This window comes from Mobula hypostoma, chromosome 27, assembly GCF_963921235.1.
Source record: "Mobula hypostoma chromosome 27, sMobHyp1.1, whole genome shotgun sequence".
Taxonomy (NCBI): Eukaryota; Metazoa; Chordata; class Chondrichthyes; order Myliobatiformes; family Myliobatidae; genus Mobula; species Mobula hypostoma.
The window spans coordinates 7,289,699-7,313,342 of NC_086123.1; the positions used below are offsets into that span (position 1 = coordinate 7,289,699).

At 42.7% G+C, this 23,644-nt stretch overlaps 1 protein-coding gene across 1 annotated transcript; it reads left to right on the plus strand.

Moving 5' to 3' along the window:
- Positions 1-3,055: 3,055 nt before the first annotated feature.
- On the plus strand, positions 3,056-20,922 carry LOC134338427 (heat shock protein beta-1-like). The gene is made up of 3 exons (XM_063034233.1): positions 3,056-3,588; positions 15,822-15,885; positions 20,284-20,922. Exons 1-3 carry the CDS (start codon positions 3,237-3,239, stop codon positions 20,645-20,647), a joined length of 780 nt encoding a protein of 259 aa, XP_062890303.1. The 5' UTR covers positions 3,056-3,236; the 3' UTR covers positions 20,648-20,922.
- The last annotated feature ends 2,722 nt before the right edge of the window (positions 20,923-23,644 follow it).

Here is a 23,644-nt window from a genome sequence, read left to right on the forward strand (position 1 = left end):
CGAACATGATGCCAGGCTAATCTAATCCCTCTGCCTGCACATGATCGATATCCTACCGTTCCTGAATGTCTGTATGCCTATCTAAAATCCTCTTAAAAGCCACTTTTGTACCTGTTTCCACCACCACCCCGACAATGCATTCTAGACACTTACTACTTGCTCTGCAAAAAACTTACCCAGCACATCTCCTTTCACGTCCCTCTCATTTTAATGCTTTGCCCTCTAGTATTCGACAAGTCTTTGTCTTGGGAAAAGGATTTTCCCTCTTAATGCTGCTCACAAATTGATCTTCCTCTGTCAGGTTACCCCTCATCGTCTGATGTTCCAGAGAAAACGAGCCAGGTTTGTCCAGCCTCTCATTATACCTAATATTCTCCAATCCAGGCAGTGTCTTGTTATACCTTCTCTGCACCCTCTCCAAATCCTCCATATGCTTCCTGAAATGGGGCACCACTTTTAGGTAGCCCACACTTTAAGTGCTAGACAAATTTCTAATTATCAAATTTTTAAACGTCAGGGATTATGCAAGAAAACCTCCCAGAAAGATTGACAATTTATACTAGCAAGGAAAGACTAAACAGATTACCAAGAAATGAAAGGAATGAGGATAACCTGAGAAGAAAACAATGAAGAGAGTTTGAGCCCCTCAACAACATCTCCTTTATATCTTGCACATCTGCCCTCACTCCATCCTCTCACCATCCTAATAGGGATAAGGTTCTTCTTGTCTTTACCTACCACCCCTTGAGTTTCCGTATGCAGCATATCATCTTCCATAACTTTCTCCATCTCCAGCAGGTTCCTACCACTAAGCACATCTTTTCGTCCTCCCTTTCTGCTTCCAACAGGGATCACTTTCTACGTGACTTCCTTGTCCACTCGGCCCTCAATACTGATCTCCCTCCTCCCTGCAAGAGGGACAAGGGCTGCAAATGCCTCTACAATTCTTCCTTCACTACCATTTTGGGCCCCAAACAGGTTCACCCGGTGAGGCAACACTCACCTGTTGGGGTTACCTACTGTATCCGGTGCTCCCAGTGTGGTATCCTCTATTGTGGTGAGACCCGATGCAGACTGGGGAACCATCTTGTCGAACACCTTCACTCTGTTCACAGCAAAGGGCAGGATCTCCCCTTCCTTATCCATTCTCAATTCGACTTCACATTCCCATCCCATCCCATCACATCCATGGTCTTCTCTACTGCTTTGAGGTTGGAGGAGCAACATCTCATATTGCATCTGTGTAGCCTCCAACCTGATGGCATGAACATCAATTTCTCTAACTTCCAATAATTACTCTCCCCTTCTCTCTTTTTCATTTCCCTATTCTGGTTACCCTTTTCTTTCTCCTCAACTGCCTATCACCTCCCTCTGGTTTCCCTCCTCCTTCCCATTTTTCCTACGGTCCACTATCATCTCCTGTGAGATTCCTTCTTCCAAAGGTCTACAGGATAGCAAATTGTGGCATGCTATGTTGGTGCTGGAAGAAGGCAAGAGGATTCGAGTACGGGAGCAGGGAGGTTCTACTGCAGTTGTACAAAGCCTTGGTGAGACCACACCTGGAGTATTGTGTGCCATTTTGGTCCCCTACTCTGAGGAAAGACATTCTTGCCATAGAGGGAGTACAAAGAAGGTTCACCAGATTGATTCCTGGGATGGCAGGACTTTCATATGAAGAAAGACTGGATCGACTAGGCTTATACTCATTGGAATTTAGAAGATTGAGGGGGGATCTTATTGAAACGTATAAAATTCTAAAGGGATTGGACAGGCTAGATGCAGGAAGATTGTTCCAGATGTTGGGGAAGTCCAGAACGAGGGGTCACAGTTTAAGGATGAAGGGGAAGCCTTTTAGGACCGAGATGAGGGAAAATTTCTTCACACAGAGAGTGGTGAATCTGTGGAATTCTCTGCCGCAGGAAACAGTTGAGGCCAGTTCATTGCTATAGTTAAGAGGGAGTTAGATATGGCCCTTGTGGCTAAAGGGATCGGGGGTATGGAGAGAAGGCAGGTACAGGGTTCTGAGTTGGATGATCAGCCATGATCGTACTGAATGGCGGTGCAGGCTCGAAGTGTGGAATGGCCTACTCCTGCACCTATTTTCTATGTTTCTGTGTAACACTTGCAGGCTGCCCCCAGCACATTCTAGAACTGTATAAGTCAATTTTAAACAACATATTTCACTGTTCCAATGCTTCAATGTACATATGACAAATAATGCTAATATTTAATCTTTAAATATTAAATATTAATCTCAGTTGTTTACCTCTCCTGCCGATTGCTTTTGACTTAATTCCCCTTGCCCCTTCTTCTGGGCTCCCCCCATCATCTGCTTTCGACTTCTTCCCCCTCTCCACTTTCTTATTTGGCTTCCGCTCCTTCGGTTGCGGCCCTCCACCCGAAACATCTGGATGATGCTACGTAAGTACTTCATTCCATCTGTAGATGCTGCCTGACCTGCTGAGGTCTGCCAGCATCTTGAGTATGCTGTTCAAGAGAGTTTGAGAGTTTAGATGTGGAGAAGACATTTTAGTTTGGGGATATCAAAAAATAAAGGCCAAACTATGCACCAGGGTATAAAAAAAAGAATTACCCACATGGAATAGTCTGGCAAAGAGAATCACTCTATCAAAAAGCTGGATGGATAACTAAAAAGAAAATCAGTGAAAGCATATAACCTAGTTGAGCTGAATGCCTTTTTAGGCTGGATATTTTGCTTACTCTAATTACTGTAAGCTCTACCAAAAAAAAAATCGCTGCTGGTGCTTTGAGAGAATTCATCCGAAATGCTATGACAAATAAAGTGCAAAACAACAGTATTGCATGAATATAGCAAACAGGAGCAAACTGGGAGCCTTCAAAGGTATAGCTTCCAGCAGAAGATTGAAGAAGTAACGTTAGCTTGACAGTTCTCTGCAATCCTTTCTACTGAATGCAGGCTATAAATACAATTGTTAGTTTCCCTTTGTCACATCTCTATATATAACTTCTGATGTGTTGGAATGTGACTGCTGTGTGCTGTTTCTCAGAATGATCTAACATTGTTCCCTGTGACAAATTGGAAGAATATTTATTAGTAGTGAAGTTATGTTTGGGGTGCAGGACTAGTGTATAAATACTGTCACGTACGACAATAACCGGCACAAGGAGCATGCTTCATCTGGAGTGAATTTAGGGAGTTTCACTTAAGCACAGTTTTACTGTTTGAAGTATTTCGCCACCCCCTACCTGAGAAAATGTCTTTGTTACCCTTCTTTGCCCGGAGTTACTGGGATCCCTTCAGGAGCGGTTACTTTCCACGCTGCCAGTTTGATCAGGATTTTGGTCTCCCTCCTTACCCTGAACAGCCGCTGAGGGACTGGATAGGGTGGGTGGAGGATCAGCTCAGCGCTAACTGGTCCAGGAGATCATGCCCCGTCCTAGCCGAAAACACAGCGGCCAGTCATGGCTCATTAACTCTGTCCCAACAACCTGCCTGGGGAATGCCCATGCAGAACTTGGACAATTGGAAGATCTGCCTTGATGTGAAACATTTTACCCCTGAGGAACTCCAAGTGAAGACACAGGAAGATTATTTGGAAATTTCAGGTACGTCATTGACTGGTAGCAACACCTTGATAACATCAACAGATTCCACCTACTTCTGACCCTCTGACTCGAATCTCTCTACCACATTTGGTAGTGAGTTGCCCTGACAAACCTTTAAGCTCCAGAACTCTCTCTCTAAACTCCTCCTCCCCCTTCCTCTCTTACACCTCCCTGGCAATCTTAAACCTCTTTAGCAGAACTCTCTCTCTAAACTCTCCTTCCCTCTTCCTCTCTTACACCTCGTAGCAATCTTAAACCTCTTCAGGTAAACCTTTGCCGTCCCTCATTTCATCTCCCAAGCACCCCTCTCTCATGATGCAATATCTTCATATCTTAAATGATGCTACAAGCTGTTACTACAGAAACTGTTAAAATTACTATCATCGTTTTCACTCACAAGAACACAAGAAATAGAAGCAGGAGTAGTCTACTCAAACCCAAGTGTCCCTTCCACCATTCAGTAAGATCATGGCAGATTCTCCACCTCAGCTCCATTTTGTTTTATTTCCCATTAGCGAGTCATAGATTCACAGAGCACTAAAAACACAAAAACAGGCACTTCAGCCCATGTAGTCCATGCAGACCTGGTTTTCTGCCTAGTCTCATCTCCCTGCACCCAGACAATAGTCCTCCATAACTATTCAAACTTCATTTAAATTTTATAATGGAAACCACACCCACCACGTCTGCTGGCAGCTCATTTCACACTCTAACCCGCCCTCTGAGATTCCTCTCAGATACTCCACCTTTCACCCAAAACCAATGACCTCTTGTTCTAGTCTCACACAGCCTGAGGGGAAGAAACCTGTCTGCATTTACCCTATCTATGTTCCTCATCATTTAGTAGATCTATATCAGATCACCCTTTATTCTCCCATGCTCCAGGGAATAAAGTTCTAACCTGTTCAACCTATCTTTGAAACTTAGGTCCTGAAGTCCCAGCAACATCCAAGAAAATTTTCTCTGTACTCATTCATACTTACTGATAACTCCCTGCAAGTAGGTGACCAGAATATTCTAAATTTGGCCTCACCAACGTCTTATACAACTTTAGCATAACAGAACAACTCCTGTATTCAATGCCCTAATTTTACAAAAGCCAACATGCCAAAAGCTCTCTTTATGACACTATCAATCTGTGATGCCACATTCAAGGAACTACGAATCTATATTCCCAGGTCCCTAGGTTCTACCACATTCTTCAGTGCACTACCTATCACTGTAGAAGTCCTACCCTGGCTTGTCCTCCAAAAATGTAATGCTTCATACTTGCCTGCATTAAACTGCATCTGCCATTTTCAGCCCATTCTCCCGGATAGTTCAGATCAATTTGCAAGCTTTGATAACTGTCCACACAGTCCACTATGGTCCCAACCATGGTGTAAACTGCAAATATGCTGATCCAGTTTAGCACATTATCATCTAAATCATTAATATAAATGATAAACAACAATGAATCCAGCACAAGGCCCTGTGGCACACCATTAATCCCAGGCTTCCTATCAGAGAAGCAACCACCTACTATTATAAACTCAAGAAATTCTGCAGATGCTGTAACTCCAGAGCAACACATACAAAATGCTGGAGGAACTCAGCAGGTATCAACCTAGCATCTATGGAAATGAACAAACTTTATACTTTATTGCTGCCAAACAATTGATACTAGAACGTGCAATCATCACAGCGATATTTGATTCTGTGCTTCCCGCTCCCTGGAGTACAAATCGATAGTAAATATTAAAAATTTAAATTATAAATCATAGATAGAAAATAGAAAATGGAAAGTAAGGTAGTGCAGAAAAACCGAGGGGCAGGTCTGGATATTTGCAGGGTACATCCCAGATCCGGGTCAGGACCCGTTCAGCAGTCTTATCACAGTTGGAAAGAAGCTGAGACCCCTTTTGGGCTGAGACCCTTCATCAGAACTGGAGAGGAAGGGGGAAGTTGCCAGAATAAAAATGTGGGGAAGGGGGAAGAAACCAAAATAAATTGTCAATATTTTGGATTAAAAATAACAATCTGGATGCAAGCTTTCATTCCAAACCATCAGAAGTTCCTTCCCACCGGCCCCTAAGAAGATGCTCATCCCATTGAGTTTCTTCTGTAGACTGTGTGTTGCTCCAGATTCCAGCATCTGCAGTTTCTTGTGTCTCCACTAGTTACTGATTCTATACAGTTCATTCAAAAGGAATAATATTCGAGCATTGCCTGATTCATCTGCACACTGGAGCACGTTTAAAGTCAGGGGTATTGAATGTTACTCTATATTAATGGTACATTCTTTTAACAATGATGTCAAATTAACGTTTTCAAGGAGAATTAAATTAAAATTAAAAAAGAATCAAAGTTCAAAGTAAAATTTATTATCAAGGTTCATGTACTACCTCAAGATTCATTTTCTTGCATTGCATTCACAGTAAAACAAAAAATAAAACAGAATCATTCAGAAACTACACCCAAAAGACTGACAAACAACCAATGTGCAAAACAAGAGAAGCTGCAGTAAACATAAATATATAAGTAAATAAAAATACAGAGAACATGAGTTGTAGAGTTCCTGAAAATGAGTCCATAGGTTCTGGAATCAGTTCAGAGTTGAGGTGAGTGAAGTTCAGGAGCCTGATGGTTGAAGGGTAATAATTGTTCCTGAAACTGATGGCATGGGATCTGAGGCTCCTGTAGCCTCTTCCCAATGAAAGCAGCATGAAGAGGGTATGTCTTGTAAAATTGAAGTTAAATTCTTTGAAGTTTCATTTCTTTCCTCATACTTGTCTCAGATGTAACTACAGATAGGCATCCGTTAGTCTCGTGAGACCATAGATTTGCGCCTTGGAAGGTTTCCAGAGTGCAGGCCTGGGCAAGGTTGTATGGAAGACCGGCAGTTGCCCATGCTGCAAGTCTCCCTTCTCCACACCACCAATGTTGTCCAAGGGAAGAGCATTAGGACCCATACAGCTTGGCACCAGCGTCGTCGCAGAGCAATGTGTGGTTAAGTGCCTTGCTCAAGGTCACAACGCGCTGCCTCAGCCAAGGCTCGAACTAGCGACCTCCAGATCACTAGAGGAATGACTTAACCACTTGGCCACGCACCAACACTAACTACAGGTAGGCTTCTAATTACAGAAGATTTTTTGTCAGATTTCTTTTTGCTGAAATATTGAACAGAAAAGAAATCTGTACTACAGCTTCATCACTGAGAGAGCAGGGAGGCACAAGAGCACGCTGAACAGTATAGAGAAAAGTTCCACTCTATTACAGTAAGTGAAGTTCCTACACAGTCTCAATGCACTACTTTAGAACCCTCTGTATGTGGCTCACACACAAATGTTAACTCTAGCGTAACCAAAGAACACAATGAAGTCAATAAGCAATTTCTTTTACAAGAAAGCTATGGCTTAGAATTTCCTCTTTGGTGTGAGGGAGCTGCATTAAGAAAGAACACTGGAGATTGCTGGATAACTTAGCCTTGAAAGGTAATGGGCGAAGGTCAATGGAAAGCTGTCGGAGACGTACAGAACTAAATGATGCAAGGATGACAAATTCAGAATATTAATTCAAGCTAACCCCTGTAGGATGTGTGATAGTATGTTGAAATAGGCAGAAGTAAAAACATCTATATTTGCATGCTGTGCTTCAGGACCTCAAGACAGTTGAGTGTACTTCATAACCAATGAAGTCCTTTTTGCAATAATACACAAATAGATACCTGAAACACTGAAACAAGAATTGTAATGTGTATGAAGGTGGAATTTAAGTTGCCTACAAAGCACGTTCCTTACCAACGGACTCACTGCAGAACCAACTTAGTTGACTCTAGCAGAATGCCAGAAATACAAGAGCATCATTGCTATTACTAAGGAGAAGATGCTTTGGAAGCTGAAAAGCATGAAGGTAGTTAACTCACCTGGACCAGACTGGCTACACCCCAGGTTTCTGAAAGAAGTATCTGAAGAGATTGTGAAGGCTTCAGTAGCGATCTTTCAAGAATCACTATATTCTGGAATGGTTCCAGAGAACTGGAAGATTGCAAATATCACTTCACTCTTTAAGTGGTTGGAAAGATGTTGGAGTCTATTATCAAGGATGAGGTTTCGGGGTGCTTGGAGGCACATGATAAAATAGGCCAAAGTCAGCATGGTTTTCTAAAGGGGAATTCTTGCCTGACAAATCTGTTGGAATTTTTTTGGAATCAGATATCAAGCAGTGCAGGACCATAAATGAATCCCCTTCTCAATCTTCCATACTGTGGCACGACCAACATGTCAATCCTCCAGGACAAACAAGAACCTGTTCAAATTTCATCCCTTCTGTTCCAGAAGCAGAATAATTCCAACTCTAGTTACAATCTAAAGACAACCCTGGGCATATGCACACTTGGAAACTGGGCACCAAATGACTACCAGTTCTTTTCCGGGATCGTGAAAGAGGACATGATTTGAACTGAACCACCAGAAGACCAAGACCACGCAACACCATTCCACAAAACCAAGGTCCACAATGAAAGGAAAAGCAAACTCAGTGACTCAGGCAGCATTTGTAGGCGATGAACAGTCAATGTTTGAGTTGGAGACACTTCCTATCACAGTAGTGTAGCGGTTAGCACGATGCCACTGCAGCTCGGGCCGTTCTGGGCTTCAGAGTTCAGTTCTGCCACAGTCTGCAAGGAATTTGTTCATTCTTCCTGTGAACTACGTGGGGTTCCTTTGGGTGCTCCAGTTTCCTCTTTCGAGCTAAAGACATACCAGTTAGTAGGTCGATTGGTCATTGTGAATTGTCTAGTGTCAAACAGGTGGGTTACTCTGTGGTGCAGCTCATTGGGTTGGAAGGGTCTGTTCCATGCTGTATCTCTTGGCAAAAAAGTAAATATCTACAAAGAAACGCTGGAAAGCATGGATTGATTTCTATATTGCAGTGGAGGCAAGCAAACATGATGAAATTCACCACTGCTTGTGGTGTGCCAGGATAGTCTCTGACTGTGAGGAATGGATGCTTGAAGAGTGACCTCAAACTCAGCATCAGGGCTCACAGCTTTTCTATATGCTTCGAAGACAAGGGGTACCTACCTAGAGATCTCAAAGCCACTGAAAGACCACCAATGTTGTCAATGTGAAATCTTCCAAATACACTGGTAAGACAGACAGACAACACCAACATCCTATCCTTGGCCAAAATCCTCAGTCTTGTGTCTCTGACCATGCTTAACCAACTTCAAAGGATGGGCCACGTCATCCTCAAAGTTGACATGAGGCTCTTGGAAGAAGCACTGTACTCCAAACTTAGTCAAGGCAAAACTTTTTGAGGAGAGCTGAAGAAGGGCCTCCAGGGTATTCGCAGAACCTCCCTGAAAAACTGTAGCGTCCTCACCAACTCATCGGAGTCCCAAATTTTGATCGGTCAAGACAATGGAGAAACATAGAGTGAGGCACCAGTAATCCAAGTCCAGTAGGACAGCAAGCTCCTCGAATCTTTTGGAGACAACACTGAAGGTGAAACGAAAAGAGCAGAAAGAGTGCAGAATAACCCACTCCACTGGACCCTGTATGCGTCAGCTGTCCCTTCTGCGGCAGAGCTGTGTAACACACTCTCATCTCAGAATCCACAGGAGTAAGTGTGAAACAAATCACCCTTATCTCCAAGGAACGGCATAAGAAAAAAAAATACTTTCTCTTGGTGCTTGATGCAGGATGAGCTGAATGAATTTCTTCACCAGGGAATATCTTGCTCTCTTACAAAATACTTTCCGTGCTCCAGGAATTGGTTGTGAGTCATAATCTTATTGGCATTGAGGTGATTCATCTACATATTGGGAGTGACATACAAAAGAAGGAATCACATTCAAGGGCAAGAAAATTTAAATAGTTTATGTCTCTTGTCTGAAGGAAGATTTACAGGCATGCTATTCAGAACCCTCCATTGCATACATCACCATTTTGAAAAAGAAAGCCACAGGGCAACCCAGTGACTCAGTGTATTATCCACGACAACATGGAGCCATAAAGATTAACCTTTTGCTTCTGTTATGCTCTCTCAGTATGATGATAGCAAAACTATTGTTAGATACAAGTACTCCTGGACCAGGTTCCTATTCAGAGCTTTCACCAATCGTTGGTCTAAACTGCACCCATTTATCCTTAAACAATAGGCTTGGGAACCGATAAACAGACCACAAAGAATTGCATACTTAAACAGCTTCTTTCCTCTTTCGGACAAGCTGTTAATGCAATTGTGTAGCTTGCTCCCTCACTAGCCCCTCACCAACACTACAGCGAACATCGGTTGGGATCTGTCCTCACTCCTGCTTTTTGGCTTCCCATTGCCGACTGCCTGTTTGGCAGTTCAGAGTCAGGCAACTGGCTGTTAAAAGTTACCCACCCTGCCTCATTATTGCAGTTCTGTAATTAGCACTTCCTTTAGGGCTACTGTTGCCTTGGGAACTATACTCCAGGGTCAACACCATCTGGGATTAAGGAGAAAAAAAGTCAGATTCACCAGCAAGTAAGCATTCTGCAAAATATCACTTGTACAGCTATTTCAACGGACCAGCCCGTTAGCTTATGATATTGTCCTAGAAAAGAGCTGAAAGCATTAACAGCCATAATAATTAACAAACATGAGCCTCAATTATTAAGCCAATAATCAGCAGCACTTGTGAATGCTTCCTCCTCACAGCTTAATGATCACAACACAAAAACTTTTGATGCCTAGAAAACTCCATTGATAGTCAAAAAAAAACAGCAAATAGATTGCTGTAGTAAATAAAGAAAAACATCATGCAGTGAATTAAATACAGTAATGTTGCAGCATGTTGCTGTAAGGAATAAAATATTACCAACATTAAAGTAGAGAATTGCTGAACACAGCACTGCAGATAATCAAGATTACAAATGAAAATATCATGTCCGATCTGCAGCGTGGCACAAGGCGTCTTCACATCTCCACCACAATGTAAACACGAGCAACTCCTGGGCTGCATATTGAAGCTCACTGCAGTTTAAATCAATAAATACTCAAACACTAAAAATTGTCATGTTCACAGCTCCTGTTCGCACAGGAAAAAAGACCCTTCATTCTCTGCCAGTCTCTTTCCGTGATTTTTTTTGTGTATTGGCAATGTTATGTGTATATATATATATGGCACAGGTTGACAGAGAAATGGAGGGCTATGTAGAAAGAAAGGGTAGATTGATCTGAGAGTAGGGTAAAAGGTTGGCATAACAAAGTGGGCCGAAGGTCCAGTACTGTTCTATGTTCTATATCTGCCCAAGAATGGGCGATTGTATTTTAAATATATGCTTTCTTCTCATGGCATCTCAGGAAATGCATGCTTCTCTGGCAAACAGCAAAGTTATTGGGAAATCCAAAGGTTAAGAGTCTTTGCTGTGATTTTTAGTCACCATTTAAAATCACCATGGAAAGCAGTCCCATTACTGCAAGCTGAGCAGGAATGCTACGCAATGGCTCATAGATTTGCAAGACAACCTATCCCTTATGAAGAAAAGACAAAGTTGCACAGGAATGCTTAAGACAATAAAACGGCTACAAAATCTTGCAAACACATCATAAACAGTTGCAACAACATTTTAATCCCTCGTGCATCAACCTCACGTGGGAGAACCATGTCTGCTTCATTAACAAAATGGCTCGGCAGAGGATATACTTCTTGGGGCAAGGGCTAAAATTCCATCTTATCCAGAACAAACTGGAGCAATTCTACACTCCCCATCACAGAGAGCATCCGTGCATCTGCAAATGCTGTCTGGTGTGGTGTAACATCCAGGTACAATATACGAAATCTACAGCATACTGTCCGTTCAGCAGAAAAGGTCATTGGCTGCAGTCTACCATCACTGCTGGACTTGTAAATGTTCAGGACAGGGAAGTGGGCAGGTAAAATCATTGTGGACACTACCCACCCTGCAAACTGTCTTTTCCAAAAGCTCCCTTCTAGAAGTACTAAAGGGCTATTAAAACAAAAACTTCACACTATCTTAAAAGTTTATACCCCCAGGCAGTTAGTCTTATCAACCATTCTAGCCACCACCACCGCCCCCCACCACACACACACACACACACACACACACACACACACACACTATTATCCAGTCACTGCATTACTCTGTAAACAATTTAAACCATTTTTATAATACTACTTACATTGTAAATACATATCAGTATTTATGTATTTATGCACATTTAATTCAATATCCATGTACTAAACTCAATTTATTTTATTGAATTCTTTATTATTTATACAGTAATTGTCAAATGTTGTCACTTTTTAATTGCATGTCATGTCAACACACACCACAACAAATTCCTAATACATTAAGTGTATACTGTGAATAAAGTTGATCCTTGGTCCTAATATGAAGAAGAAGAAAGCCTTCAACTCTAAGTGGAGTCATCGGGACGCCGTTCTTTTTGCAGGCTTTCTTATTTTTACAAGGCCGAGTTGCTAGCTCGACGCTCAACCCAGCACGGATGGAAAGCGTGCAAGGGAGCCGGCTGGATTCGAACTCAGGAGCCTTTGTTCCGAAGTCTGGCGCTGATGCCACTACACCACCAGCTGGCTTTTATCCTAATATAGTTAATAATCTTGTATTTCTTCAGGGGCACAATAGAGTGTACGCTATGGCTGGCTATCTAACAGCTACAGGCAGTGTCTGGCTCCCACATTAGATAGGTTACCTGGTCGGGGTTACAGGCATATTGGTACGGCAGAGGCAATTCTGGGTTGTGCCTCAGGCTTGTATAAAAAGTGAAGTTCTAACCAGGGTGAGAAAGAATCTAGTGCTTTCCTGGCATATATAATGAATAAACTCTTCTCAGGCTTCCAGCCGGGTACAATTATTGATTACAACCAACATTTCGATATCAAACTCTGCCAACTTCTTCATGGATGATGTCTGGGCTTGTCTGGTCTGGTGGTATTTAAACCCCCATAGTTCATCCCTCCTGATTGGTTAGTCCTCATCCAATCAGGTTTCTACTGTCCCACCTTGTTGACAATTGAATTCCAGTTCCTATTAAGAGGGAGACCTTTGTCTTTGTTAAAATTCTTTTCCTCTAGTGGGACAGTGGAAATCTGATTGGATGAGGACTAACCAATCAGGAGGGATGGACTATGGGGATATAAATACCACTGGACTAGACATGCCCAGGCATCACCCCTGATGAAGATGGCATAGTTTGTCATCAAAACGTCGCTTATAATTGATACCTGTACCCAGATGGAATCTGGAGAAGTTTATTTTAACCAGGGTGTTTGTTCAATAATACCAGGCTAAATCCACTAGGTGGTGCTATTGCCAGGACAATTGAACGTTCTGTGTAAACTATTTACTGTTACCAAGCATCAATATTTCTCTAACATTTCTGCTTGCTATTTTAACAGAAATATTAACATTTACAGTAACATTTTGTGAGTCCTTGTGTCAATTTTTGTTCATTTCTTCCACCTGGTGCTGCTTAATTCCTTTCCCAGTTCTGCTGATAGGTCATTGATCCGAAATGTTAACTTTTTTCCTCTCCACCCATGTGGGCTAACAACTGTTGAGTATTTCCAGTAATTCCTGTGTTTATTTGTTCTGTATCTGTACCTGTTAATATCTTGTGACACTGTCTTATACTGAAGGCATTAAAACAAGTCTTATCCACTTAAAAATGCTAACATTGGCTAGCAATCCACAGATATTTCATGTTTTGAAGATTCTGGCCTGATAATGCCTTTGCATCTGTACTCACCTGTATGCATATGTTCATATAAATCATTTAAATGGCTGAAAATATCATGGAATGTTGGGCATATCTAATCTACACATGTTCCTGTATATCCAAATTCCTTTGCTCTTTTGCATCTGTTCACTTAACCCTGCCAATACATAAACTCCCAACCTATGTTTGTTCCAGGGCAATGGGCAGTTTTGCTACCAATCATTTGCTAGGTGAAAAACTGGTGACCAGGCAGAAAAAATATATGCATTTTCTTTTCCTTCATTTTTAAAAAATACGTGCATTTGGGATCTGCTTTATGTTATCTGTTTCTTTGAATGTTTTTATTTAAGACCGTAGACCATAAGATATAGGAGCAGAAGTAGGCCATTCAGCCCATCGAGTCTGCTCTGCCATTCAGTCATTGGCTGATCCAATTCTTCCAGTCATCCCCACTCCCCTTCTTTCACCCCATACCCTTTGATGCCCTGGCTAATCAAGAACCTATCTACCAACGCCTTGAGTTTATCATGACTTAACATTGAAAAATTAGAGGTTCGTAAGAAAGCATGGTGCAGGCATGATGATGAACTGAGCTGAAATTTACAAGTTCTTCTTGTACCTACACGAGTTTCATATACACTGGTGTTTAATTATTTCAGCTGATTTACGTTCATTATAAATATGAACATTTTCTAGAGATTGGGAGAAAATTTGCTGCTGTCAGATAGGGTGTTGGATGCAATATTGAGGCTAACATGCAGGCTTGTGTCTCAAGAGTAAATTGTAGAACTTTAGAACAAATATGTTTAAAAATGTAATGCTTATTTATCAAGTTTGCGGCGCTTGGAGGTTCATGGCAGGGAGAGTTTCTCTCTTCTACCGTCTGCGTGAGATAATGAGGCTATCGGGACTTGAGACTTTTTTTACCGTGCCCATGGTTTGCTCTTTATCAAATTACGGTATTGCTTTGCACTGTTGTAACTATATGTTATAATTATGTGGTTTTGTCAGTTTCAGTCTTGGTTTGTCCCGTGTTTCTGTGATATCTTTCTGGAGGAACACTGTATCATTATTTAATGCATGCATTTCTAAATGACAATAAACAAGGACTGAGTGTCCTCATAATCTAATACCAATACTAAGGAAGTTTTTCTTAAAATGTAGGAGTATGAAATTCTGTAGAAACCCCAATGTTGAGTTGTATGAGAGGATTTTATGTGACAGTTTCTAATGACATAATGCCAGTGTGCAGTGCTGTGACAAAGTGTGTAACAACATCGCAAAGCCAATGTCCTGTGATGTCACAATGAAATCCTTTGTGACCTCACGATACTTGTCTTCAAACGAACTTTTCTATCACAATGCCAGTGCTCGGTAATTTCACCATCTAGTCATAACTATATGTTGCACCAGAGTATCTTGTCGAAATGCTCTCCCAAAACAACATCAAGCAATGTGCCTGTCTACCTGTCCTGCAGTCTCTATCTGCAACACTTGTTGCCAATTCAATGGAGCAAACAATAAATACACACCAGAAAATGACTTAATTTAACAACTACAAACCACAGGAATTCTGCAGATGCTGGAAATTCAAGCAACATACATCAAAGTTGCTGGTGAACGCAGCAGGCCAAGCAGCATCTATAGGAAAAGGGTCTCGGCCTGAAACGTCGACTGCGCCTCTTCCTATAGATGCTGCTTGGCCTGCTGCGTTCACCAGCAACTTTGATGTATGTTAATTTAACAACTATGCTTATTTATCACAATGTAGCTTCCATCAATTAACTTTTCAGTTTGGCAATATCCTGTGATATTTGCAGGCATTTAAACAATAATTTGATAAAGGTGTCCTTAATGTCCAGATGCTCCAAGAGATCAGTGTAGGGCCAGGGAGATAGTGTCCACTATAGACCTGCTTTGGCAGTAGGTGAATTGCACTGGGTTGATGTCGTCAGCAAGTCTGGAGTTAATACAGCCTCTTCAAGTGCTTGATGATAGTAAATATCACAGCCACTGGGCATATACTAAGCAACCTACAATTATTTTAACCACTTGGCTCCTATGTTACTCGGGCATTTATTCAGTCATAGAATTGATTACAGTAAGTGAACTTGCTTTACTGTGTGCCTTTGTTCAGTTTTCAATCTCTTGAGTTTATAAAGCATTCTACTTAGTTTTTCCCAGCATCAGATTTCTGATACTTGTTATGCTGGTGTCAGATTTGATCTGACTCAGGTCCCAGAGGGAAGACTGCATGGTGACGGCAGGAGGGGAGAAGACATGCTGGTTGGTTTAGGGTTGCACCAGCAGCAGAAACTAGGAGCTCTATGGGGAAACAAAAATTAGTACCAGAATGAGCACCGCTATTGCGTCCAAAGGTATTTTGCTGTATTCTGTTGAGTTTACTTCCAAACAAAAGAATGCATAAGTGGGGAATCCCAATGGGAAACAATTTGCTGATTTGTATATTTTGATCATCGTGCCTTCTGTATCTTTGTTCCATATTGGTTTGCTTTCAGGGAACCACGTGGAAAAGGAAAATCAACATGGGTTTATTTCTAGAACTTTCACAAGAAAGTACAAGTAAGTTTGTTTTCCATCAAACTGTCGTCTTCACATTAACCCAGCTGTGGTGTTTAACAAGATGACTAATGGGAACTAAATATAATTGGGAAACAGAAAAGGAAACAAACAAATGAGTCAAGGAAAAGTTCTTGGCAAATAAATATTTTATATTTAACGCTGGTAAACAACAAAGAAAAAACAACAAGTGTAAACAGACAGGAGGTTGTGTAAAGTCATGTGTAGATGTTTTGAGATTCACTGAGTAGGAAGATGAAGAACATCGTAGGAGGATGGGGATTGAAAGGAGGTAGGAAGAAGAAAAATTGTGGGGGTTGGAACTCACTGTTCTTAGAATTACCTTAAACAAATACTTGGTTACATGCTGGATGTGCAATAATTCGGAAAAACTGTGAAGTCAGATTGGTCTGGACAGCTCCTCACATGTGACATAAATTTGATGGGCTTCCCTCTCGTCATTAGTATATGTTTCTGTCATTCTGTGAAGGATAGCTATGAAAGAGTGTGGGGAGAGAGAGAGCATTCGAAAGAGAAAGGCGAGCAGAGAGAGAAGAGACAGAGAGAGAGTGTGAGGAATAGTATTGAACAAGGAAATTAGCTACACCACACTTGGTGCAAAGGGGGAATCAAATTTCGGTGTTCTGAACGGTGGTTCAATTTATTACCTGTAAGAAAACGTAGGTGAAATTTTTCCATGCCTGCCTACTCCCACTCTTGAATGTGGGGACAGTGTGGAATCTGAGCTGTGTTATCATTTAAAATAATTCTAGTGGTCTTCAATAGCCGGTTCCTATTTTGCCAATTCCTACCAATTCCCACATCTATCTTCCCACCAATTCCCACATCATTCTTCCCACCCTATCTCCTGGAAAAATGCTATTCCCTTTTTTCAGTTCCTTTGTCTCCACCACATCTGTTCCCAGGATGAGGCTTTCCTTTCCAGGACATCAGAAATGTTCACCTTCTTCAAAGAACGAGGCTTCCTTTCCTCTACCATTAATGCTGCCCTCATCCGCATCTCCTCCATTTCCTAGGCATCTGCGCTCACCCCATCTTCCCACCACTTTAACAGAGATAGAATTTCTCTTGTCCTCACCTACCACCCCATGAGCCTTCACAGCAAACACATCATTCTCTGCACTTCCACTACCTTCAATGCGATCCTACCACCAAAGACATCTTAACCTCCCCTTACCTCACTCTCCGCTTTCCGCAGTGATCATTCCCTCCATGATTCCCTTGTCTATTCATCTATTTCCACTAATCTCCCACTTGGTCATTTCAGCCCGAAATGTTGACTGTTTATTTCCCTCCATAGGTGCTGCCTGACCTGCTGAGTTCCCCCAGCATTTTGCATGTGTTGCTGTGGGTTTCCAACATCTACATAATCTATTGTGTTTATGAGTGCAAGGTTGTTGTTAAGAAATCATTCAGCCAGTTGATCTACCTCACTCCCCTATGCTCCCTTATCATCTGTGACACTGCCAATAACAGATGTGTCATCTATGAGTTTATAGATGGCTTTTGAGTTGTGCCTAGCCACACAGTCATGGGTGTGGAGAGAATGGAGCAGTGGGCTAAGCACACATCCTTGAAGTGTAGCAGTATTGACCGTCGGTGAGGAGGAGATGTTACTTGCGACCTGCACTGACTGTGGCCTCCCGATGAGGAAGTCAAGGATCTGTTTGGGAGGTACAGAGTGCCACAGATTCACTCCTCTTTGGCTGAAGAAATTCCTCCTCATCTCTGTTCAAAAGGGGAATCCCTTTATTCTGAGGCAGTGCCCTCTGATCTTATTGGAAATATTCTCTCATGTCCACTCTATCCAGGTCTCCCGGTCCATCAACACTTCCCAATCTAATACCATTGAAATAACAAGCTCCTTTCTCTTCTGACTGTAGTGGATAACTCTATATTTATTCATATAACACTACACCTGCCATGGACCAACCTGCCACAGATCCGTTGTTGAAATCTTGAATCCACTCTGCTTTGTCATCTCAACTGACAAACCCACCCATTTGTCGGGTAATTCTGAAAAATTACATTCTATTCCTTCACCTAGATCATCAATCTGTCTGGGACCCCAGCCCTGATTTCCATAGAATCCCCAATAATACTCCCTGCAAAAACACACACTTTTACTCACACGTAAGAGATTCTTCAAATGCTGGAGATCTTGAGTGGCACATGTGGAAAGCTGGAGGAGCCCATCTCCTGTGGAGAGAAATGAACAGTCGATATTTTAGGTCAAGACCTACCTCAGGGTAGGTCAATCCTTATGAAGGGTCTCAGGTTGAAACATTGACAGTTTATTATGGTTTCTGGCCACTAGTTCTGATCTGACCTCCTGGTGGATGTGCCAGCTATCAGTCAGCTCACTGTGGCTCACTCTGAGCAAGGTGTGCAAACCCCACGGGCATAGTATGTAAATAAATGTTAAGGCATGACTTGTGTGTGCGTGCGCAATATTGTTAACTGGGACATATTCACCATCACAATGGTAACAGACACTGCAGCTAATTAAAATCAATATTTAATTGAGTAAATCCAAATACAAATATCAAATTGGAACACATCTCGATCTCCTCACTAACTTTCAATTCCCTGGCCTTGGCCGCTTTACTTTCACCGGTCCCTATAGAGATCTATCCTCCATCAAGAAGACTTTAAAGCTCATGGCTTGTTTTACCTCTCCACCACCACCCTCCTCCTCCTCCCTCACAATTTCTCCTTGGGCTCCTTCTTCTTTCTCCGGACGAGGGTCGCTATGGCACCTGCATGGGCCCGAATCTTCCTGCCTTTTCATTGGCTACATAGGACAGTCCATGTTCCAAGCCTTCCATGCCAATGCTCCCCAACTCTTCCTCTGCTACATTGACGACCGCATTGGTGCTGCTTCATGCACCTATGCTGAGCTAATCAATTTCAACAACTTTGCCTCCAACTTCCACCTTGCCCTTAAATTCACTCATCTCTCTGCCTCCATCTCTGCAGAAAAATTATCGATCAACATCTTATAGAAACCGATCAATTCCGACGGCTGTCTTGACTCTATTTCTACACATCCTGTCTCCTGTGAAAGTGCTATTCCCTTTTCTCAGTTCCTTCATCTCTGCCACATCTCTTCCCAGGATGAAGCTTTCCTATCCAGGACATCAGAGATGTCCTCCTTCTTCAAAGAACAGCATTTCCCTTTCTCTATCATTGATGATGCCTTCACCCACACCTCCTCCATTTCCCAGACATCCGCATTCACCTCATCTTCCTATTGCCTTAATAATGATAGAGTTCTTCTTGCCCTTAACGACCACCCCATAAGCCTCTACACCCAACACATAATTCTCTGTATCTTCCGCCAACTTTAAAGGGATCCTACCACCAAACTTACCTTTACCTCCCCCCACCACCCATTGCTTGCTGCAGAGATCACTCCCTCCATGATTTCCTTGTCCATTCATCCCTTCCACTAATCTCCCTCCTGGCACTTGTCATTGCAAGTGGCCAAAGTGCTACACCTGCCCATTCACTTCCTCCGTTGCCTCCACTCAGAGCCCCAGACAGTCCTTCCAGGTGAGGCAACATTTCATCTGTGAATCTGCTGGGGTTGTTTATTGTATCCAGTATTTCCAATGCAGCCTTCTCTGCATTGGTGACACCTGTCATAAATTGGAGAACCTCTTTGTCAACCACCTCCACTCCATCTGCCAAAAGTAGAAATTTTTGATGGCCAAACATTTTAATTCCAAATTGCATCCCCTTTCTGACATGTCAGTCCATGGCCTCCTCTTGTGCCACAATAAAACCACCCTCAGTGTGGAGGAGCAACACTATATATCCTCCAGCCGGATGACACTAGTATTGATTCCTCCTTTTCGTTAAAAACAAAACTCTTCTTCCTTCCCTCTTTTTCTACTCCCCACTCCGACCTTTTACCTCTTCTCACCTATCTATCAATTTCCTCTGGTTCCCCACCTCCTTCCCATTCCCCTATGGTCTACTGTCCCCCTCTATCAGATTCCTCCCTCTCCAGCCCTTTACCTTTCCCACTCACCTGGCTTCACCTATCAACTTCTAGCTTTCCTCCTTCTCCTCACCCCCATCTTTTTATTCTAGCATCTTCCCCCCAACCTTTCGAGACCTGAAGAAGGATCTATGCCCAAAACAACGACTGTTTGTTCATTTCCATTGAAGCTGCCTGACGTGTTGAGTTCCTCCAGCATTTTGTGTGTGTTACTTAGGAATAAAATCCCGAGGCATAAAATACAGGATACAAAGTAGGCACCAGCTTGGGGGAACATAATCGATAGTATGCATTCCTGGTTTCCTATTTGCAAATCAGCTTTGGTTTCCATGAAATGAATTCATGATTTTTTTTCCACAAAAATATGATTTCAGGCTTCCGTCAGGTGTGAATTCCAGGTCCGTGACCTCGACCTTAACCTCCAACGGCATTCTAATTGTGGAAGCTCCCCTCTCCAGACCTACGGAGGTAGTGATTCCGGTTCAAATTGAGAAGCGGCCTGAAGATGTGAAGGAAGTGGAAAAAGAGGAAGAGAAGGAGGTGCTGAAGAAACACAGTGAAGAGGAGGAGATGAGTCAAGCAAGGGAGGCAGAGGAAGAAAAAGGGATTTCCAAAGAGCCGGGCAAGGAGATGAAGGAAGAGCTGGACAAAGGGAAGGAGGAGGAACAAGGAAAGGAGGTGGAGGGAGAGAAGGCACAGCAAGAGGAAGTGCTTCTGGAAGAGCAAGAGAAAAAGTAACCAATGGAGAAAGGAAAAGATACATGTGTATAGCAGCAAAATATTCGTTCAAAGTAAATTCTCACAGATTACTTCATTGATTCAATGTTTTTCTCTAAAATAAGTGAAAGTACATTTTAGATAAATGTAGAGAATGAAAAAAAATGCTTTGACATTCTACAGTACTGTGGAAAAGTCTTAGGCACATATATATAGTAGGGTGCTTAAGATCTGGCACAGCACTGTAGTAATTTTGTGTATCGCACTGCTGCCGCAAATAAAAACAATTATCATGACACACGTGGGTGATGGTAGACCTGTTTCTGAGTCTCTATTGTGGGCAGAGAGTGGGAAGGGGCAGGGAAAGGGGAATCATGGTTGGGAAAAAGGGAAGGGAAGAGGGCAGGAAGCGGGAAGTACTAGAAAGAAATTCTGTAATTGTCAATAAACCAATTGCTTGGAATCAAATGACCTTGCCTGGTGTCTCGGGGCTGGGTGTGTCTGCACCCGCACCAACCCCCTGCCCCTGGTGCTCCTTCTCTGCTACCTGTTCCGCACCCCTCCCGCTGCACTCCGCCCTTGTTGTTCCCAATACCCTTTGCTCCCGCCAGATTTACAAACTCCTTTTCCCCTCTACATTGACTAATACAGTACTTTGAAAAAGTCTTAGGCACCCTAGCTTCCTTTTCTTTCTTTCTTTCTTCCTCTCTCCCTCTCTCTCTCTCTCTCTCTCTCTCTCTCTCTCTCTCTCTCTCTATATATATATATATATATATATACACCTAAGACTTTTGCACAGTATTGTAGATCAAATACCAAATCTTCACATTCTTCTCCGACAACAATAGAATGAAACTCTTGGCCACACTTATCCTTCTGCATAAATTCAGCGATGTTATTCATATCAATGGGGTTAATTTACAAAACACCTCATGATGAATTGAGTAGGGAGTCCTTAAACATAAGACAGGGATATAATACAAACACGTTTTGAACCACTTTGAGCAAAGTTTGAGCTACATTTCACTATTTTTCTGGTTGCTGTGACATTCCACAATAGGAATACACTAGATGGTACATTGATGGTGATACCCATATGCGTAATTGCCCATTACATATCACTATATTTGTCATTGGTGACATAGTGGCATTGTGGTTAGTGTAGCACAATTAGAACGCCAGTGAGCCAGGTACAATTTGCAAGGAGTTTGTACTTTCTCCCCATGACCGCACGGGTTCCCTCCAGATGCTCCAGTTTCCTCCCACATTCCAAAGACGTACGGGTCAGTGGGTTAATTGCTCACATGGGTGTAATTGGGTGGTGTGGGTTTATTGCCCAGAGGGTCCCATTACTGTGCTGTGTGCTGTGTGTCGAATCACAATAAAATAAATTTTTCCATCTGCAGTCTTAGTGCACGGCCAAGTGGTTAGGGTGTTGGGCTCACGATTTGAAGGTCGTAGGTTCGAGTCTCGGTCAAGGTAGTGTGTTGTGCCTTTGAGCAAGGCACTTAATCACACGCTGCTCCAGTCCACCCAGCTGAGAATGGGTACTGGCAAAATGCTGGGGGTTAACCTCGTGATAGATTGGCGTCCTATCCGGCGGGGGGGGGGGGAGTCTCGTATTCTCAGTCGCTTCACGCCACAGAAACCCGCATAAGCACCGGCTTGATGGGCCACAAGGCTCGGGACGGACTTTAACTTTAACTATCTAGAGTCTTACTGGGCTCAAGGATACTTATGATTAGTTGTGGGTTAAAAATAAAATGTATCTTAGGTACCTGAAATGAAAAGGGACATTTAAGCACATTTAAGAAATAGGAACAAGGGTAAGCCCAACATGTATTAGGCAGTGATGCAGTGGTCAAGGGCCATTCTGGAAGCAAGGGGTGGATGAGTAATGATTGTACCATCAGAGAAGGCGAAGTGAGATGTGGAGAGGGTACATATTCATGGGATAACATCTGGAGCTCAGCCACTGGCCACAGTTCAGCATTAGCTCCCTCTGTAATGGAAAGCTCCATGGGTGTTAGGACATGCTATCCGTTCGACTCCATTCAGCTTCTGTCCTCTCGAGTTTAGCACCATCCTATTCTTCAAATGGGGAGAGTACGAGTAACGTGGGGTGACACTGAGTATGTTTGGGAGATGTTGGCTTTCTTTGCACTATTCTTTGTAAACCTCAGAGACTGCCGTGCGCGAAAATCCCAGGAGATCAGCAAATTCTGAGAAGCTCATACCACCCTGTCTGGCACCAGCAATCATTCCATGGTCAAAGTCACTTAGATCACATTTCTTCCTTATTCTGATGTTTGGTCTGAACATCAACTGAACCTCTTGACCATGTCTGCATGCTTTTATGCACTGAGTTGCTGCCACGTAATTGCATTAATGATCAGGTGTACAGGTGTACCTAATAAAGTGACCACTGAATGTACAATTGCACATGGATGTAAATGTAGGTCAAGCATCACCAAAGTAAAATGGCATGACGCTAGTTGAGTATTTGGATGGCAGAGTAATATGACATATTAAACTGTGAGAACAGTGTGTGTTGATATGGATATGTCAATTACTACACCAGACATCCCACCTCTCCTGGAAGTTCCGGGAGTCTCCCGCATATTGATAGCAGCTCCCTGACACCCACAAATTATATAAAATATCCCAGAAATTGAATTTTTTGAGAGGGAGAGCGAGAGCTGGAGTGGGAGCGAGAGCGAACATCCTGATTGGTCTCTGTTTGCGCTAAGTCGACCTATCAGTTTTCTCTGTGGGCGGGCTTCACAGTCGACCTCGGTCTCTCCATCAGTTCAGTTTCGTGTCCTGCACCACCATGGCAGAGGGTTTCAAAAAAAAATATAAAGCGCACTTCACCCCAGACTACACTAAAGTGTACCCCTGCCTGATAGGGGTCAAGAAATAATGACAGTGTTGCTCGCTGCACTGTTTGCAACAGTGACTTTTCTATTGCCCAGATGACTGTAAAAGACATCTGTGAGTTTAACAGGCATCATTCGT

Bases quoted from the DNA above. Each gene is read 5' to 3' on its own strand.
- LOC134338427 (XM_063034233.1), top strand. From the start codon at position 3,237: ATGTCTTTGTTACCCTTCTTTGCCCGGAGTTACTGGGATCCCTTCAGG. The intron at 3,589-15,821 runs GTACGTCATTGA...GTTTGCTTTCAG, and splicing joins AGATTATTTGGAAATTTCAG to GGAACCACGTGGAAAAGGAA. The intron at 15,886-20,283 runs GTAAGTTTGTTT...ATATGATTTCAG, and splicing joins ACTTTCACAAGAAAGTACAA to GCTTCCGTCAGGTGTGAATT.